The sequence below is a fragment of the Myripristis murdjan genome, chromosome 17, assembly GCF_902150065.1.
Source record: "Myripristis murdjan chromosome 17, fMyrMur1.1, whole genome shotgun sequence".
NCBI lineage: Eukaryota > Metazoa > Chordata > Actinopteri > Holocentriformes > Holocentridae > Myripristis > Myripristis murdjan.
Genome location: NC_043996.1, coordinates 18,977,349 through 18,991,001, shown reverse-complemented (window position 1 = coordinate 18,991,001; position 13,653 = coordinate 18,977,349). Strand labels below are relative to the sequence as shown.

Sequence of the window (13,653 nt, the reverse complement as noted above, 5' to 3'; positions counted from 1 at the left end):
CCGGTCATCTCTACCAAATTCATCAGAGGGTGATGGGAAAGGTTGCTATGCAGCTGGGATAAGAACTGCTAACAGGGACAAAATTAATATGGATGACTTTGCTGTGTGCAAGGAACAAAATGACTGGAAGATATACTGTTGGTCATAATTTCTGGATGAATTTCCAGCTGATATTGCCATAAAACTTCCAGAGTATCATAACCATAAGATTTCTACATTTCAAGTCAATACATACTATATTAAAGGTGCACTATGCAAAACTACAGAGGTAGAGGATCCTTTAGACTCAACTGACACAAAATGTGGAATAAGCATGTCAGCTGATGGTTGAGCCTTGGTGGTTTTCATTAAAGAACCGACTCACCGATAGATTATTTGCTCATTCCACATTGGCCCTTTGCAATTTTGCATCACACACCTTTAAAATCCACAAACCTAAAACTGTATTGTGTAGTGTTTTGACATAAAACTTTGTTAGTATTGTGTGTATGAACGGCTTACCCAGTGAACAATCTTCCCCAAAAAACCCTTCATCACAGATGCACCGGCCATCCACACACCGGCCGTTACCGATGCAGTCATTGGGACACTTCTGGATGCTGCAGTCCTCGCCAGTGAAGTGTGGGAAGCACACGCATTTTCCGTCCACACAGTGTCCCTTGTCGTTGCAGTTGTCTGGACACGCAAGTTGGCTGCAGTCGTGTCCTGTATATCCCTGGTGACACACACACTTGCCATCCACACACCGGCCATTGTCATTACAGTCATCGGGGCAGGAGGACACAGAGCAGTCTGGGCCTTCCCATCCTGGGTCACAGAGGCAGCTGCAGGTGTCATGTTGGTAGGTACCATGGCCACTGCAGCTAGTGTCCACACCTAGGGAGAGAAGAGTGATAGATAGATAGATAGATAGATAGATAGATAGATAGATAGATAGATCATCACTATCAGCCAGTAAAGGTTTTTAAAATGAAATATCAATATTGGCCCTAATGAAAATGTCTGCCTATATGACAGGCCAGTAAGATGACAGTTTAATTATGTCTGAATGCTCAGTGCTCCAATGAATGTGTACATTTTGAAGAGCATTGCATTTTATGTCTGCGGCTGCCAGTGGGCCAGCCCATCACGATAAGACTTGGCATAATAATATGTTAATTCCACTTCAGGATGTTCTCTGCAATTAGGTGGAAAAAATGTGGATGTAACGGTATCAGCATCAGCAGTAGGCCAAAAGAGATGGAAATCATCGGCATATCGGATATCAGCAAAAAGGAAATATTGTGCATCCCTGCTAATTAGGGGTAATTAACTCACTAGCCACTCACAAATTACACTCTGTGTATACAGATAGTCCTATTAGGGCATGACACAACTTGCCTGAGGCACCACCTTTCCCACAGCATCCCTGAGCACACTGCGTCTTCAGATAGTTGACTTCTTCTTCTAGCCCATTGACTCTGTACAGCAGAGACTTGAAGCTCTCAGACTCCTCGCAGTCACACTTGGGTGTCTGCAGCTTGATGTTGTGTCTGAAGACAATGTCGTTCTCTCCATCCACCAGGGCTGTGTTCTCCAAACTTGTCTGCACACCTACAAAATACAACAAAATTTGAGGACTAAATGTATGTTTCTGACAGCCTGACTTTGCATATATTCAAGTTAAGTGATGTTATATGCTATGTAAATGCATGTGTATTCAAAGTGCATATGTAGGGCAAGTTTACTGTGTATATAAGTCTAAGAAACACAAATTTACGGTACATTCACAACACATAATATAATGTAATAACGTAATTCTATGTCTTGACAGTTTCAACAGAAAAAAGATCATTCTTACTTTGTCCCTACCAAAAAGGCATTCCAGCTTTACTTGTTTTCATTTTTGTTCGGGTTATGTCCAACATCCAAATGTATATTTTATAACAAAAACAGGAGCAGAAATAGGATGATAATAATGTGACTCGTTCTGGTAGGCTATTCTTACACCATACTGACTGACCACCATACTTATTCTCATTTGTATTCTCGCATCTTGCATTTTCACAATCATACTGACTTGCTTCATCCTGGGATGGCAGACTCTCTAGTTTACAGGTGGAGCTCCCAGGGATGTCGATTTTATAGACATGGCTGAAAGTGACTCCTTTCTCCGGGGCTGAGGGGAGGTTGTCGGCAGAGCTGAAGTGTGGGATGGTACAGAACAGGGCCAACAGGCACAGGGCCCGCCGAGGGAGTCTGGTGATCATGGCTGGAGGGAAAGATAACAGCAAATAGGTAACTGTACATTTGCATAAACACTGATTAAAGAAGCAGTTCACCCAAATGAAAACTTTGTCATTATCTATGCTCCCCCATGCCAGTTGAAACACAGGTGAAGTGTCTGTCTATCCACAGTATGCTTCTAGGTAATACATACACCACTGTTTTGCAGATTTTTTTTTTCTTTCCACTTCTGGTGTAGTATCTAGCAATGGGTCTGTGTGCTTCACAAGTCAGGCATTTTGAATGAAAACATGCAAGCCACTTTTTAGGCATGCGTGTTTTAAGTTCTTTAATAAGTGCCTCCTCCAAGAAGCGCTGGTCAGAGGCTGTGATGTGACTAGCATGTTGGCCAAGTGTCAGTTGTGCAGCATGCAGGCCCATCAGCCTGTGGACACACCCTGGTGTCCACAAACCAAACCCCAAGTTATGGGTCAAATAGCAGGACAGAGCGAGTTCTTCAACCTTGGTCGGCCAGCCCTCTAGGAGATGTGTACTCTCAAGAATATACACACAAAATCCCCACAGGTGGTCTGAAGTTGTACTCGACTCATTCCAGCAGGCTCTGCTTCGTCTTCTGCACCCAAGCATATCGGCTTCGCCTTTCCCTTGGATTCTGTTGGAGATTAGGAGAGGGGGGATTCTGTTGCTTGGGAAACAACTTGTCTCCCATAAACTTTGCCCTGGCCAGCGCCCTGAAGAGGCAAGTCAAGCACACCAAAGTGTCCAACAGGGATGTTCTGTCTGGAGCAAGGTGTACTGTGAACCGTTTGTAGGATAGCAGACTTCCAAAAGAACTCCTTTACGGAGAGCTCGCTCCAAGGAAAAGGCCACCAGGGCACCCCACATGTATGCTACAAAGATGTATGTAAACATGACCTGAGTGCCACCAACATCAACTCAAATACTTGGGAAGGCTCGGAAAAAGACAGAACATCTGGAGGCTTGGAATTCAGAGGGGTTTGCAGAGCTTCAAAGAACAACAGCTGCTTTAGAGGGATGAGACGAGGGCCCGCAGAACCGTAACAAGCAAGTCTGAAAGACCAGCCACCCCTTTCACTTGTAATCAGTGCCAGGACTGCCACTCCCGTGTGGGACACCACAGTCACCAGAGGCGATGTTCCACCACCACAGTGGACAACCAACAGCGTGGATCCAAAGGTCCTGTGGTGCTTCAGGATGCCTGCCTCCAAAAAGCACATACCCATGTACGCACAAAAGATGCTCAAAAATATTTACTCATTTCACAATACATTTTCAAACAGATTTGACTGTCCAGTGTAGCCAGTAGCTAAACATACCAAGTGCAACAATTCAAAGCAAACATCTGACTAACAAAGTAAATAATTAAATAAATAAATAAATAGTTTCCTGGCACAGCTGTGACTCAGGTGGCAATGATTAGCATGCTGGCTCAAAGAGTTTGTGGTCCCTTTTAATCTGCCTCTAATATATATCAAAATTTATCATAAAGTAAGAATCTAAACAGCGTCTACACATCTGCACCACTCATATGCACACACACACACACATACACACACACAGCACAATGACTCAATATTGTTGCTTCTAAAAATGACAAAGTGATTCACTATTGGGACAGGAAATACCGTGGGCCATATCCTGCCAGAGGATATTGTATTTTAACAGTCTGGAGTTGCTGGCTGTACCAGTGTACCAGCTACCCGGACTCTAGTCACATTTGCTCCAGTCTAGGGTGGCACTGTTTGTAGGTCAACTGACTTCAAACAATATATTTTGCTGTAGTCTGTGTTTTATGGTGCCAAAAGTGACAGAGACAAACTCAGCTGATATTAATAAAGTGAAACCTGTCTGCTCATTTTTAACAACAACAACAAAAAAAGGCAGACACCAGACAAAACACACTCAGTCTCTTCACTTCTGAGTGAATTGTCAGACACAGATTATTTCACATGGTAGCCTGAGACAAGACGTCCTTTAGAGATCTTTAAATGCTCCCCCTTTCATTACGTCTTTGAAGTTGCACTGTAGATTTATGGATTTTCTTCCCTTTAGAAATCACATTTTTAGCATGAACTCAATGAACTTTTTGGTCTTGCCGAGACTTGGTGCTGCTTTCCGTTTGGAAGAGGGACTCCCTGCCCTATGGCCCAATTATGGGTCAGCTTTACATTTTCCAGTGTTTAATAGAGCGCTGAAGACAGAAATACGGTCTGGATGATGAATAAGTTACATTACATTCAGTGGGGCAGGCTACTGTGTATTTAAACTGGGGAAACCTGACCCATTACGTCACTGATGTGTGTGTATGTCTGCATGTATATCTCTTTGTGTTTGTGTGTGTGTGTGTGTGTGTGTGTGTGTGTGTGACTGTGTGAAGCTCCTGTTCCACAGTAGGGCAGCAGAAAGTAAGCAGTCATCATTTTCCCCAGAAGCCCTTTTGCCCCAAACCATTAATTACCCTCTGTAAGACATATGGGAACTTCAAGGATCACCGAATTTTGTCCTCCGTGATGATGTCATTGTGTTTAATGACAGTGATGTCAGACTTTGAGATCCAAAATCCTTGCCAAGGCTTCCCCAACAAAGCTAAATTACATGCTTTCAAAATAGCACGCCTGATATAGTCTTCAAAAGGGCCTTTTTTTTTTTTTTTTACCTCAAACATCAGAGGTAAAGAGAAAAAATAATCTGTTCACCACATTTATCAGAATTAAACACTCTGGTGTAACAGTGTTTAAATAGGTTGGAAGGAGAGGCCACTTCTGGTTTATCTAGACTTGTGTGGTCCATGGAAACAGAAAACCTCAAATGGAGGAATTGTAAGCTCAGTAATAAAATGAATGGGCGCCCCCGCTGTGATGCCTGACGACTGGAAAACTGCATAGCAATATAGCATTAATGCTTTAATAATTATGTTGTATTAGTTTGAAATGGTATATGATTAGTTGGTGGAATATGCATGCACTGCAGAAACATTAATGTGTTATTTTACTGTATGGATAACTACAGTAGATAGGAACAGGATGCATATTAGCTTGCGTCTGCTATCTAATAATGTCCGTGACGTCTTGAATTTACCACAGGTTTAGAGTTCATTTGCAAAAACAGGAAAATGTCATTCCTGAAAAAAAGAAAAAAAACTGATTTTTATATGTAATGCTTCATATAACATACTGTCTGGATACAAAACATAAAATTTTATTGCAAAATCAATGTCTCCCATCTATTAGCCAACTATGACCTTTTAATAGATTTTATCTGAGGTAACATGTGGTCTGTAGCAATTATTATAACTGCAGGTATCTGTTTTTGCAAATAAACTCAAATTTTTTAACATGATGTTTAGATCTAAGAATACCTTCATCAGAATCACTGCAGTACAACTTTTTTCATTTACCACACAGCAAAAGTTGCATGTGTTTTTTGCTGGATTACACTATAGCAACTATAAAAGCAGGATAAAACATTTTGAGTGTTGAAACTGAACCATGAAAGTTTGCAAACTAACACAGCTTTGAGTTTATGTTTTGAAGCGGAGACGTTAGCACATTGGAAATCTCTGACTTTAAAAACGTCTCAGTACTGAGCATCAAAAAGCAAGAAAGCAGATGGAGAAAGCAGAAAAAAAAATGCAGAGAAAGAAACAGATCTTTTGGATCCCACTGGACGCAGCGTGAGCACTGGCCAGAATTTTGAAGTGTCAACAAGTAGACCTAAAACCTGCAAATCTTCCAGCCGCAGTAATGATACTATTATCAGATTAACAGGGCTTCTCAGCAGGGAGCTTAAGTGAGTAGGAATACCATTTGACATTTAGAGTGGTATGGAAAAGATGTGAATAATTGACATTTAAATGGCTAATGTGGAAATCTCCTTTAGTTACACAATCGGATGCAATTTGTTTTCAGTAAAATAAACCTTGGCTTATAAGCTTCCTTCTGATGATTTACACAGGACTTGATTCGAGTAGCTGTGTAATTCAAACTGCTCCAGAGCCATTTTTTTGGGAGAGACTGTTAGACGTGTAGTAATTACCATGAACTCTGCAGAAGCTGTCCAAACTCAATACGCCTGACCTTGTTTGATTTTCTGCTAGTGGAAAGCTTGAGGTCCGAGAGCGGTGCCCACACCAGAGATGCGGGCTATGACATCACCAGCAAACTGCTTTAAACGCCTACTTGACCCTGTGTGGCGGCCTGAATTAGACTTTGGTAGGTTTTTTTTTTTTTTTATCAATAGCCAGCGCATAAATTAGGAGGGTAAACCAGGGAGATAGAAAAAGAAAAAGAGAGAGAGTAAAAGAGACGAGATGAAGACAGAGTGAGTGAGAGAGGCGGAGTGAGTGTGAGAGGGAGTGATGGAGAGAGAGAGTGTGAATCAATGATAGCCTAGCAGTAAGCCACATTATAGACAGTGTATACCGGCCTTGTGGAATGGCACTGACTGCTGGCGCACAGAGATGCTTAACGAGCATGTTTATAGCTCCCTGTCAAGATTTTATTTGATGCTTGCCATTTTCAGGTCCTTTTTTATTTCCCTTGGAGGGGATACCACTGTGACCTTCCAAGCATAGCAGAGGGCTGCTACTGACTGCTAAGAATGTCCTGGTGTGGGAGTGAGGGACAGATGGAGGAAGAGACAAACTCAGGAAAAGAGGGAAGTGGAATAGTTAGCTTTGAGAAGGACGAATGGGGCTTAATGTGGTAGAGATAGCTGGAAAAACATCTCTTCCCTTAAGGAACATAATGACTTTTTCACATAATGATTTTGCTCCAGTGTCCACATCCGACCCAGGTGAAAACCACCAATCAGAGCTGGAAAAGGGACCTGGATCCTGTATACAGCCAATCAATTCAGTGGCTGATTTTGCCAGTATGTCCCCAAAATGACATGTAAATATCTATGTGGAAAAGATGTGCTGCAATCTGCAGTTCATTATTAAAAATATTTCTCAATAATTTCACTGGGGAAAAAAAATGCTTTTATACCTCCCGTAGGACGGATGAAACAGCTGAGGGTTGAATCGTGAGCAGATGACTAAGATTTTGGGTTTGGATCACGGAAATAAAACTTTCAAAATGAAATGGAAAAAATACTTTTGTCTTTGTTAGATAATTTTAAAGGTCAGAATATTCACTTATTTATCAATACATACCAAATGAATTTACAAAAGTCTTATTTATTTATTTAGTCAATCACTCAATATCCATTACTTTACTTTCTGGAAAACATAATTTTTAATAGTGATCTCATGCCGATTTAGTCAGCATGAACAAAAATGTCAACCATAAAACATCACAGTTTCAAAATATCACAGATCACCATCCAGTTATACATCAGATTAAGGAACAGGCTAGGAAAATAATGTTTCATTGTGACTGTGTGTTTTTACCCTTGGTTTAGTATCACTTCCCAGAACAGTAGAGCGTTTGACTGTCAACACTCCCTCTAGCAAGTTCTAAAATGCTGAATGCACACTGTAATGCAGGATGAAGTGAGAGAACAGAAAGACCTTGGTCGAAGGGGATACAGTCTCTCTTTGGCTTTCAAATGGACTGAAGTGAAATTCAACATGACCATAAACACAGTTTAAAATTCCTTCCTGATAATAACTTCTCCTTGTCAAAGCACAGCTATGTTAGTGAGGCTGTAAAGTGTTTGTTGACTCCGTGTGCAGTGTTCACTGTTTAACAGAGAGAGAGAGAGAGAGAGAGAGAGAGAGGTGGGTGTGATTGTGCCCATGGGTGGCCATGTTGAGTATGTACATGTGCTTGTGCTTATATGTGTCCATGCATGTGTGTGTGTGTGTGTGTGTGTGTGTGTGTGTGTGAATACAGTAGTGTGTTTAAAACGGGATGTCAGGGTATTGCCTCCAAGGTAACAACACCAATAATCACCTGGAGACAATACTGTCTGGTCCCTTTCACTGAAGGCTTGTTGACAAGCTGTGGGGTCTGCTGTTGTGTGTGCATGTGTGTGTGTGTGTGTGTGTGTGTGTGTGTGTGTGTCTGTCTAAAAATCCCCATTAAAACATGTTGCCTATTGGTATTGGTCAGAATTGAAACCTTTTACCTGCTTGAGTGAAAGAAGTGATCTCACGAATGGGGTGGATGAGGGTTAAAAGACAGACAGGCACAAGCAGTGGAAGAAAAATGAAACTATACAGGTATGACTGAAAAAGAGAGAGAAAGGCAGGAGCGCTGGGTCACTCTATGTGCAGTTGCCCCATCCTCTCCTGAGAGCCATTAAGCGTCAGACAAAAGGCCAACTGTTTAACCATGGCTTCAACTCAGGACGAACCTCACTGGAGCAAATCAACGCGCCTGAGGATGAGAGGAGCAGAGGGGTGGAAAAAGAAACGCTCGGGCAGTGTGTAGGTTGTGCTGTCTTTACGTGCGGTCGCAAACTTTCGCTGTGTTTGTTGAACTTCCCCTCCTCGCAGCAGCAGCTTGCAGGCAGAGGAGGAAAAATGAAGAGCGAACGCGAAAGCTGAAAGCAATTATCGTCTGAGAACGGAGCTCATATCATCACGATTCTGTCTGCCTCCCACTGTTATCCAGACTGGAAGTAGACCTCGATAATGGTCTTTTTCATCAAGGTTATACACACACACACACCACTCTACTGGTTGAAAATGTGACATATAAAAAAAAGAAACAGTCTTCGAAACAGTCTCCTCATGGATCAGTAAAATAACCTTAATTTAGATTTCTGGAAATAATAAAAATGTGGCGTGAGTAGGGTATCATGTGCCCTGGGCTCTTGAAACTTTTTCAACATGTGAAGAACAACGCACACTATCACTTTAAAATGAAAAACGGTGTAACTACAGTTGCGAGATTTTCATCCAGCAGCTATGTTACGCAATCACGCTTTAATAAGCCACCCACTTAGGGATGTGGGTCTCTCTTCTCTCTCTTTCTCTTTTACTCACTCACTCACTCACTCTGCATGGCTGTGGGCCTACATCTGTAGTTCATTTTAGCAGTGCTTCTGTGTAATCCCTGAGCCAGCACAGTAGCATTAAAGGTAAATATACTGGATCAGCAGCCCTGTCTGCATGGCACACCAGCACACCGGTATTGTGTATATAAAATATTCTCTCTTAAGGAAAGAAGCGCCGGCAGGTTTGTTGATAGAACACATAAGATCACAGTTTTTGTTGTTTAACTGTTTATTTGAGGGTGCCGTGGCTGTAAATCTGATTTACTGCCTCGAGTCCCATAAAGGGAGCACTATACAAATCATAAATAATAATCTGAACAACTACCTTCAATTTGTAGGAAGCAAGCCAAGACTGTCAGAGCTGCTCCAATGACACTGAAAGGGTTTGTGGAGAAGATGCAATATTTATCTCAACATCAAATCATCTTTTTTAAACTTGATATTATGGAGAACTATCACTGGTGTGGTTTACCTTATTCTCTATAGTTGTGTCTGATAGTCTAGTGATGGCTATTTTAGACAGTGACACATACACACACGCACACACACACACACACGCGTAGACACATTGAATCCAATATACAGAGTTTTTACATATTTTCAAATGCAGAAATACATGGAGAGAGTGATGAACTTAAAGAGCCATCAACACCTTAACACCATGCCATGTGTGTACAACGTCTAAAACAGCATTCCTTGAGATTTATCCCCCTCTCTCATAAGGAAAGTGCTGCACGCCAAGCCAAATCTAAGATAAGAACACCTCCAGTCCCGGAGCACTTGATGGATACCAGCTGTTAACGTGTAGCTTCTGACTTTTATTGAACTGACAGAGGGGAGGGTGGGGCGGTGGGTGGCGGCGGGGTGTACCGCTTCATTCATGCGTTATTATCCCATCAGATCTGAGTGCAGCAGACAGAGAGAGAGGGGTGAAAGAGAGCGAGAGGGAGACAGAGAGAGTGGGACAGGAGACTGTAAGGAAGAGGGCTGAGAGACGCATTACAGAATTTAGAGAGGATAAAGAGAAAGGGAAAGTTGACTGACAGAGGTAGCTGGGAGAGAAATCGAGGATTTAGAGTATGGAAGAGAGAGCGAGCAAGAAAGAGAGAGACAGGGACAGAGATAGAGAGATACACAGCTAGAAAGAGACAAATTATCAAAAAGGAAGGAAATAATGCAGTGTAATTGCTTCCTCTAAACTGACTGTTTGAGATCATGCAGAAATACACAGAGGGCAGTGCAACAGAAAGTACACTTAATGTCTCACTGTAATTGCTGTTTTTCTACTTATGACAACCAAAACCTGCTATTATTTACCATCTATATCTTCAAAAGTCATATAATGGCCTAACGATCCATAAAAGTGACTAAATAGTAATTATCATTCATGACATCATAATTCCATCTATAATAAAATGCTCGAAGTATTACACTGAATTCACTTTAAACCATTACCTCCGATGACTTTGTGGGGTCAGAAGCCACCTTAACAATCAATAATTCAATCAGAACGTTACATTGCCTTGAACAAAATGCGACAATGAAGCTTCTAAAGCAGTGACACACCAGCAGGCTCATTAAGCTAATGACAGCCATTACCCTCTCCTCACACACAACCACTACTGACTCATTCAGTAAAAAAAGAGAATGCATGCTGTATTCATCAAGTTCAATGACACAACATTGAGAAAAAATGACAAAACTGGAAAGTTGCCTTACCCTTGCTGCGTTTTGAATAGTCTTTCTTTCTTTCTTTCTTTCTTTTTTCTTTCTTTCTTTCTCTCTCTCTTTCCTCTAAAACACTCTTCCCTCTGCCACCTGTTGACAGGCTCAGGCCAGTGATTTGAAGACCCCAGGACAACCAATGACTCTCTCCCTCTTTTTCGCCCTCCCTCCAATTGTTAAAAGCTCTCACAAATGCCTATAGGCCAATGGGCAGTTAGTTTGGGAGTGTCTCTTCTCCTCCTCTCCTCAACTGATGGAATGGAGAGGGAGAGAGGAGAAGAGGGAGATAATGAGGAGCATTCCCTTCTTTTGTCCCTCTGGAGCTACTCACTTTGTACATAAACACACACACACACACACACATATGCACGCACACCTTTCTCCCTGTCTGTCTTTCTCTCTGTCTCTCTCAGGTTCTTTCCTTTCCTTTCCTTTTTTTTTTCTTTTTTTTTTTTCTTTTTTGCTCTATATGTTTCCGGTTACAGTAGCAGAAAAGATATTAATGTCTTTAGCAGATGGTGTACTTACACATGGCAAAGACCAAAGCCAAGAAAAATGTGTTGAGGATAGGAGAAAGCACTGGGGTGGAGTCTTATCTGAAAAAAGTGCATTTATTTTGACTCCAAAATCAAAACTGTGCATGTAAAGGTAATGGGTTCCAGGTAGAAACGTCCGTTCAGTGAAATGAAATGCAGCTCAGCATAAAGCCGTGTAATGTACAGATCCAGTCAGGCTGGGACAATAAAAAAACAGAAAAAAGCAGCAAGGCACAGACACACTGAAGGAAAAAAAATCTACTGAGGCTATGGGATTCCACAGTTGAAAAGAAATTTTATCAAATTTTAGATTTTTTTTTTTTTTAATTCATTTTTGATGGACAGTTCCAGAATATGTATAATACTGAATGTTTGTTTGCCAGGGCAGCTTTTCCTATTCAACACAGAACTTTTTCTTTTCTTTTCTTTTCTTTTTTTTAATGAAACCAACATGCAATCTAGTGCTTACCTTGAGGGATCACAGATTTAAATACGCTCGCAGCTCTGTCAAGTGCAATATGTTTCCTACCAAATAGAGACCTAGGATAACAAATAAAAAAAACCTGTAGCTGCTATCTGTAGTTAGAAACGCAAAAGTCTTGATGTGACTAGATGCTTGGGTATCATTCTTTATAAAAATGTTCTCACATCATTTCCCTGAAAACAAACAACCACAGAAAATGCTGCGAAAAAAAAAGAAGGACCAAGTAACTGCTCCAAGCCGGCATCGAAACCACAAGCCCCACGATCAAAAAAATGTCTCCCCCGGAATTTTATTATGGAACACTCGCACCAAGGCAAACCAAATGTGACTCCTTTGTTGAGTGACTAATTTTAGATTTAGCTTTGCTGCGATACTCTGATGTTTTTAGTTTCTCCTTGGCAAGACGCATATTCAATACAGCTTGAAATCATGCAACATCAACTATGTGCACACACACAGACTTGTGCACACACACACACACACACACACACACACACACACTCACACGGAGACCACCATCCACCACTAACATCATCACCAAAGACCCCAGGTGTCAAAGTTGCTGATAGTTTACGCTGACAGCAGCTGTTTGTCTCTAAATATATAACTAAGGTTTCAGATTTCTCCGGGAACACTGGGATTGTTCAAGTGAAACTGGAGCTGAAGCTGGGAGGCCAGGTGTGGTGGCTGTTAAGGGACAAATGTTGCCCTAGCTGCATTTTATTGTGGCTTTCTGCCATATTTTAACTTGTTTGATAGAGGAGTGCGATTGCAAAAAAAAAAAAAAGAAGCAAACAAGCCAAAAAAAAAAGAAAAAAAATTGAGATGAAATCTTAAATTTGCTAAAAGAAAGATGGCTAAGAACTGCTGTGACCCTGGGAAGCTCATTTCTTTCCCTCTGTGTGCAGACGACTTTAAGTTAGATATATTGTCAGGAGGAAACTTGGAACCACAGGGGGAGATGAATGAGCGATCGGGTGCTCCATAATGACACAGTCATTACAGACAGTCAACTCTTCCTCTAGAAATGAAGATGTTAGTGTGAAACCTCCGCCGTCGGTATCTATACTCCTCAGTCTCTGATGTGCTCCAGCAGCAGAGCTCTCTGTCTAATCTATACATACTGATTTCCATTATCAGAGACCATTACATTCAAGTCACATTCAGTCACATTATGTTGTGAGTATAAAGGCTTTACATTTTAATTTGAGGTGCTTTGACTTTTTTTTTTTTATCATGTCAGAAGATTCTTTTCATCCTTTTTTTAAGAGCATTAAGCCTCACGAGCACTGAGGCCTGCTGTTTTTGTCATTATAAACTGTGTGCCCTTCATGAAAACTGCTGGGTCTATTTTTGAATTCTTTTTTCAAACATCTGGAACTGTATTTGTTATCTGACTGTAAGTGTAAAAGAGGAGAAGAGATCATCATGGAAGAATTGAAAGATGACAAAAAGGGAGATTAAAGTGACTGCATTCCACATATTAACTTACCACGGTTACAAAAAGACAATGTTTCCCCCCCAGTTTTGGCAAATCAGCCTCTGAGTGTTATCATTGCACTGCATTTCAAAGAAATTGCATCATGTCTGCAGCAGGTCCATAGACACCTTAAGGTTAACACTTATATTAAACAAAGGGGTAGGTAGACTGAGCAACATTTCCTCCTAAAATCTATAAATTTGCAGTAGGATGTTACATGGTAAGAGTTGTTTATG

The 13,653-nt window shown here is 41.3% G+C and overlaps 1 protein-coding gene across 1 annotated transcript in view; it reads right to left on the bottom strand.

The window, feature by feature from the left end:
• Positions 1 to 11,102, bottom strand: part of tnn (tenascin N) — a 40,432-nt gene extending 29,330 nt beyond the window's left edge. The window contains exons 1-4 of the mRNA XM_030075431.1: positions 10,912 to 11,102; positions 2,060 to 2,251; positions 1,381 to 1,593; positions 502 to 876 (exon numbers count right to left, since the gene is read on the bottom strand). Of these exons, the coding sequence (XP_029931291.1) occupies positions 502 to 876; positions 1,381 to 1,593; positions 2,060 to 2,249 (778 nt within the window). The 5' untranslated portion in view covers positions 2,250 to 2,251; positions 10,912 to 11,102. The remainder of the gene's footprint in view (positions 1 to 501; positions 877 to 1,380; positions 1,594 to 2,059; positions 2,252 to 10,911) is intronic.
• Positions 11,103 to 13,653: the final 2,551 nt, after the last annotated feature.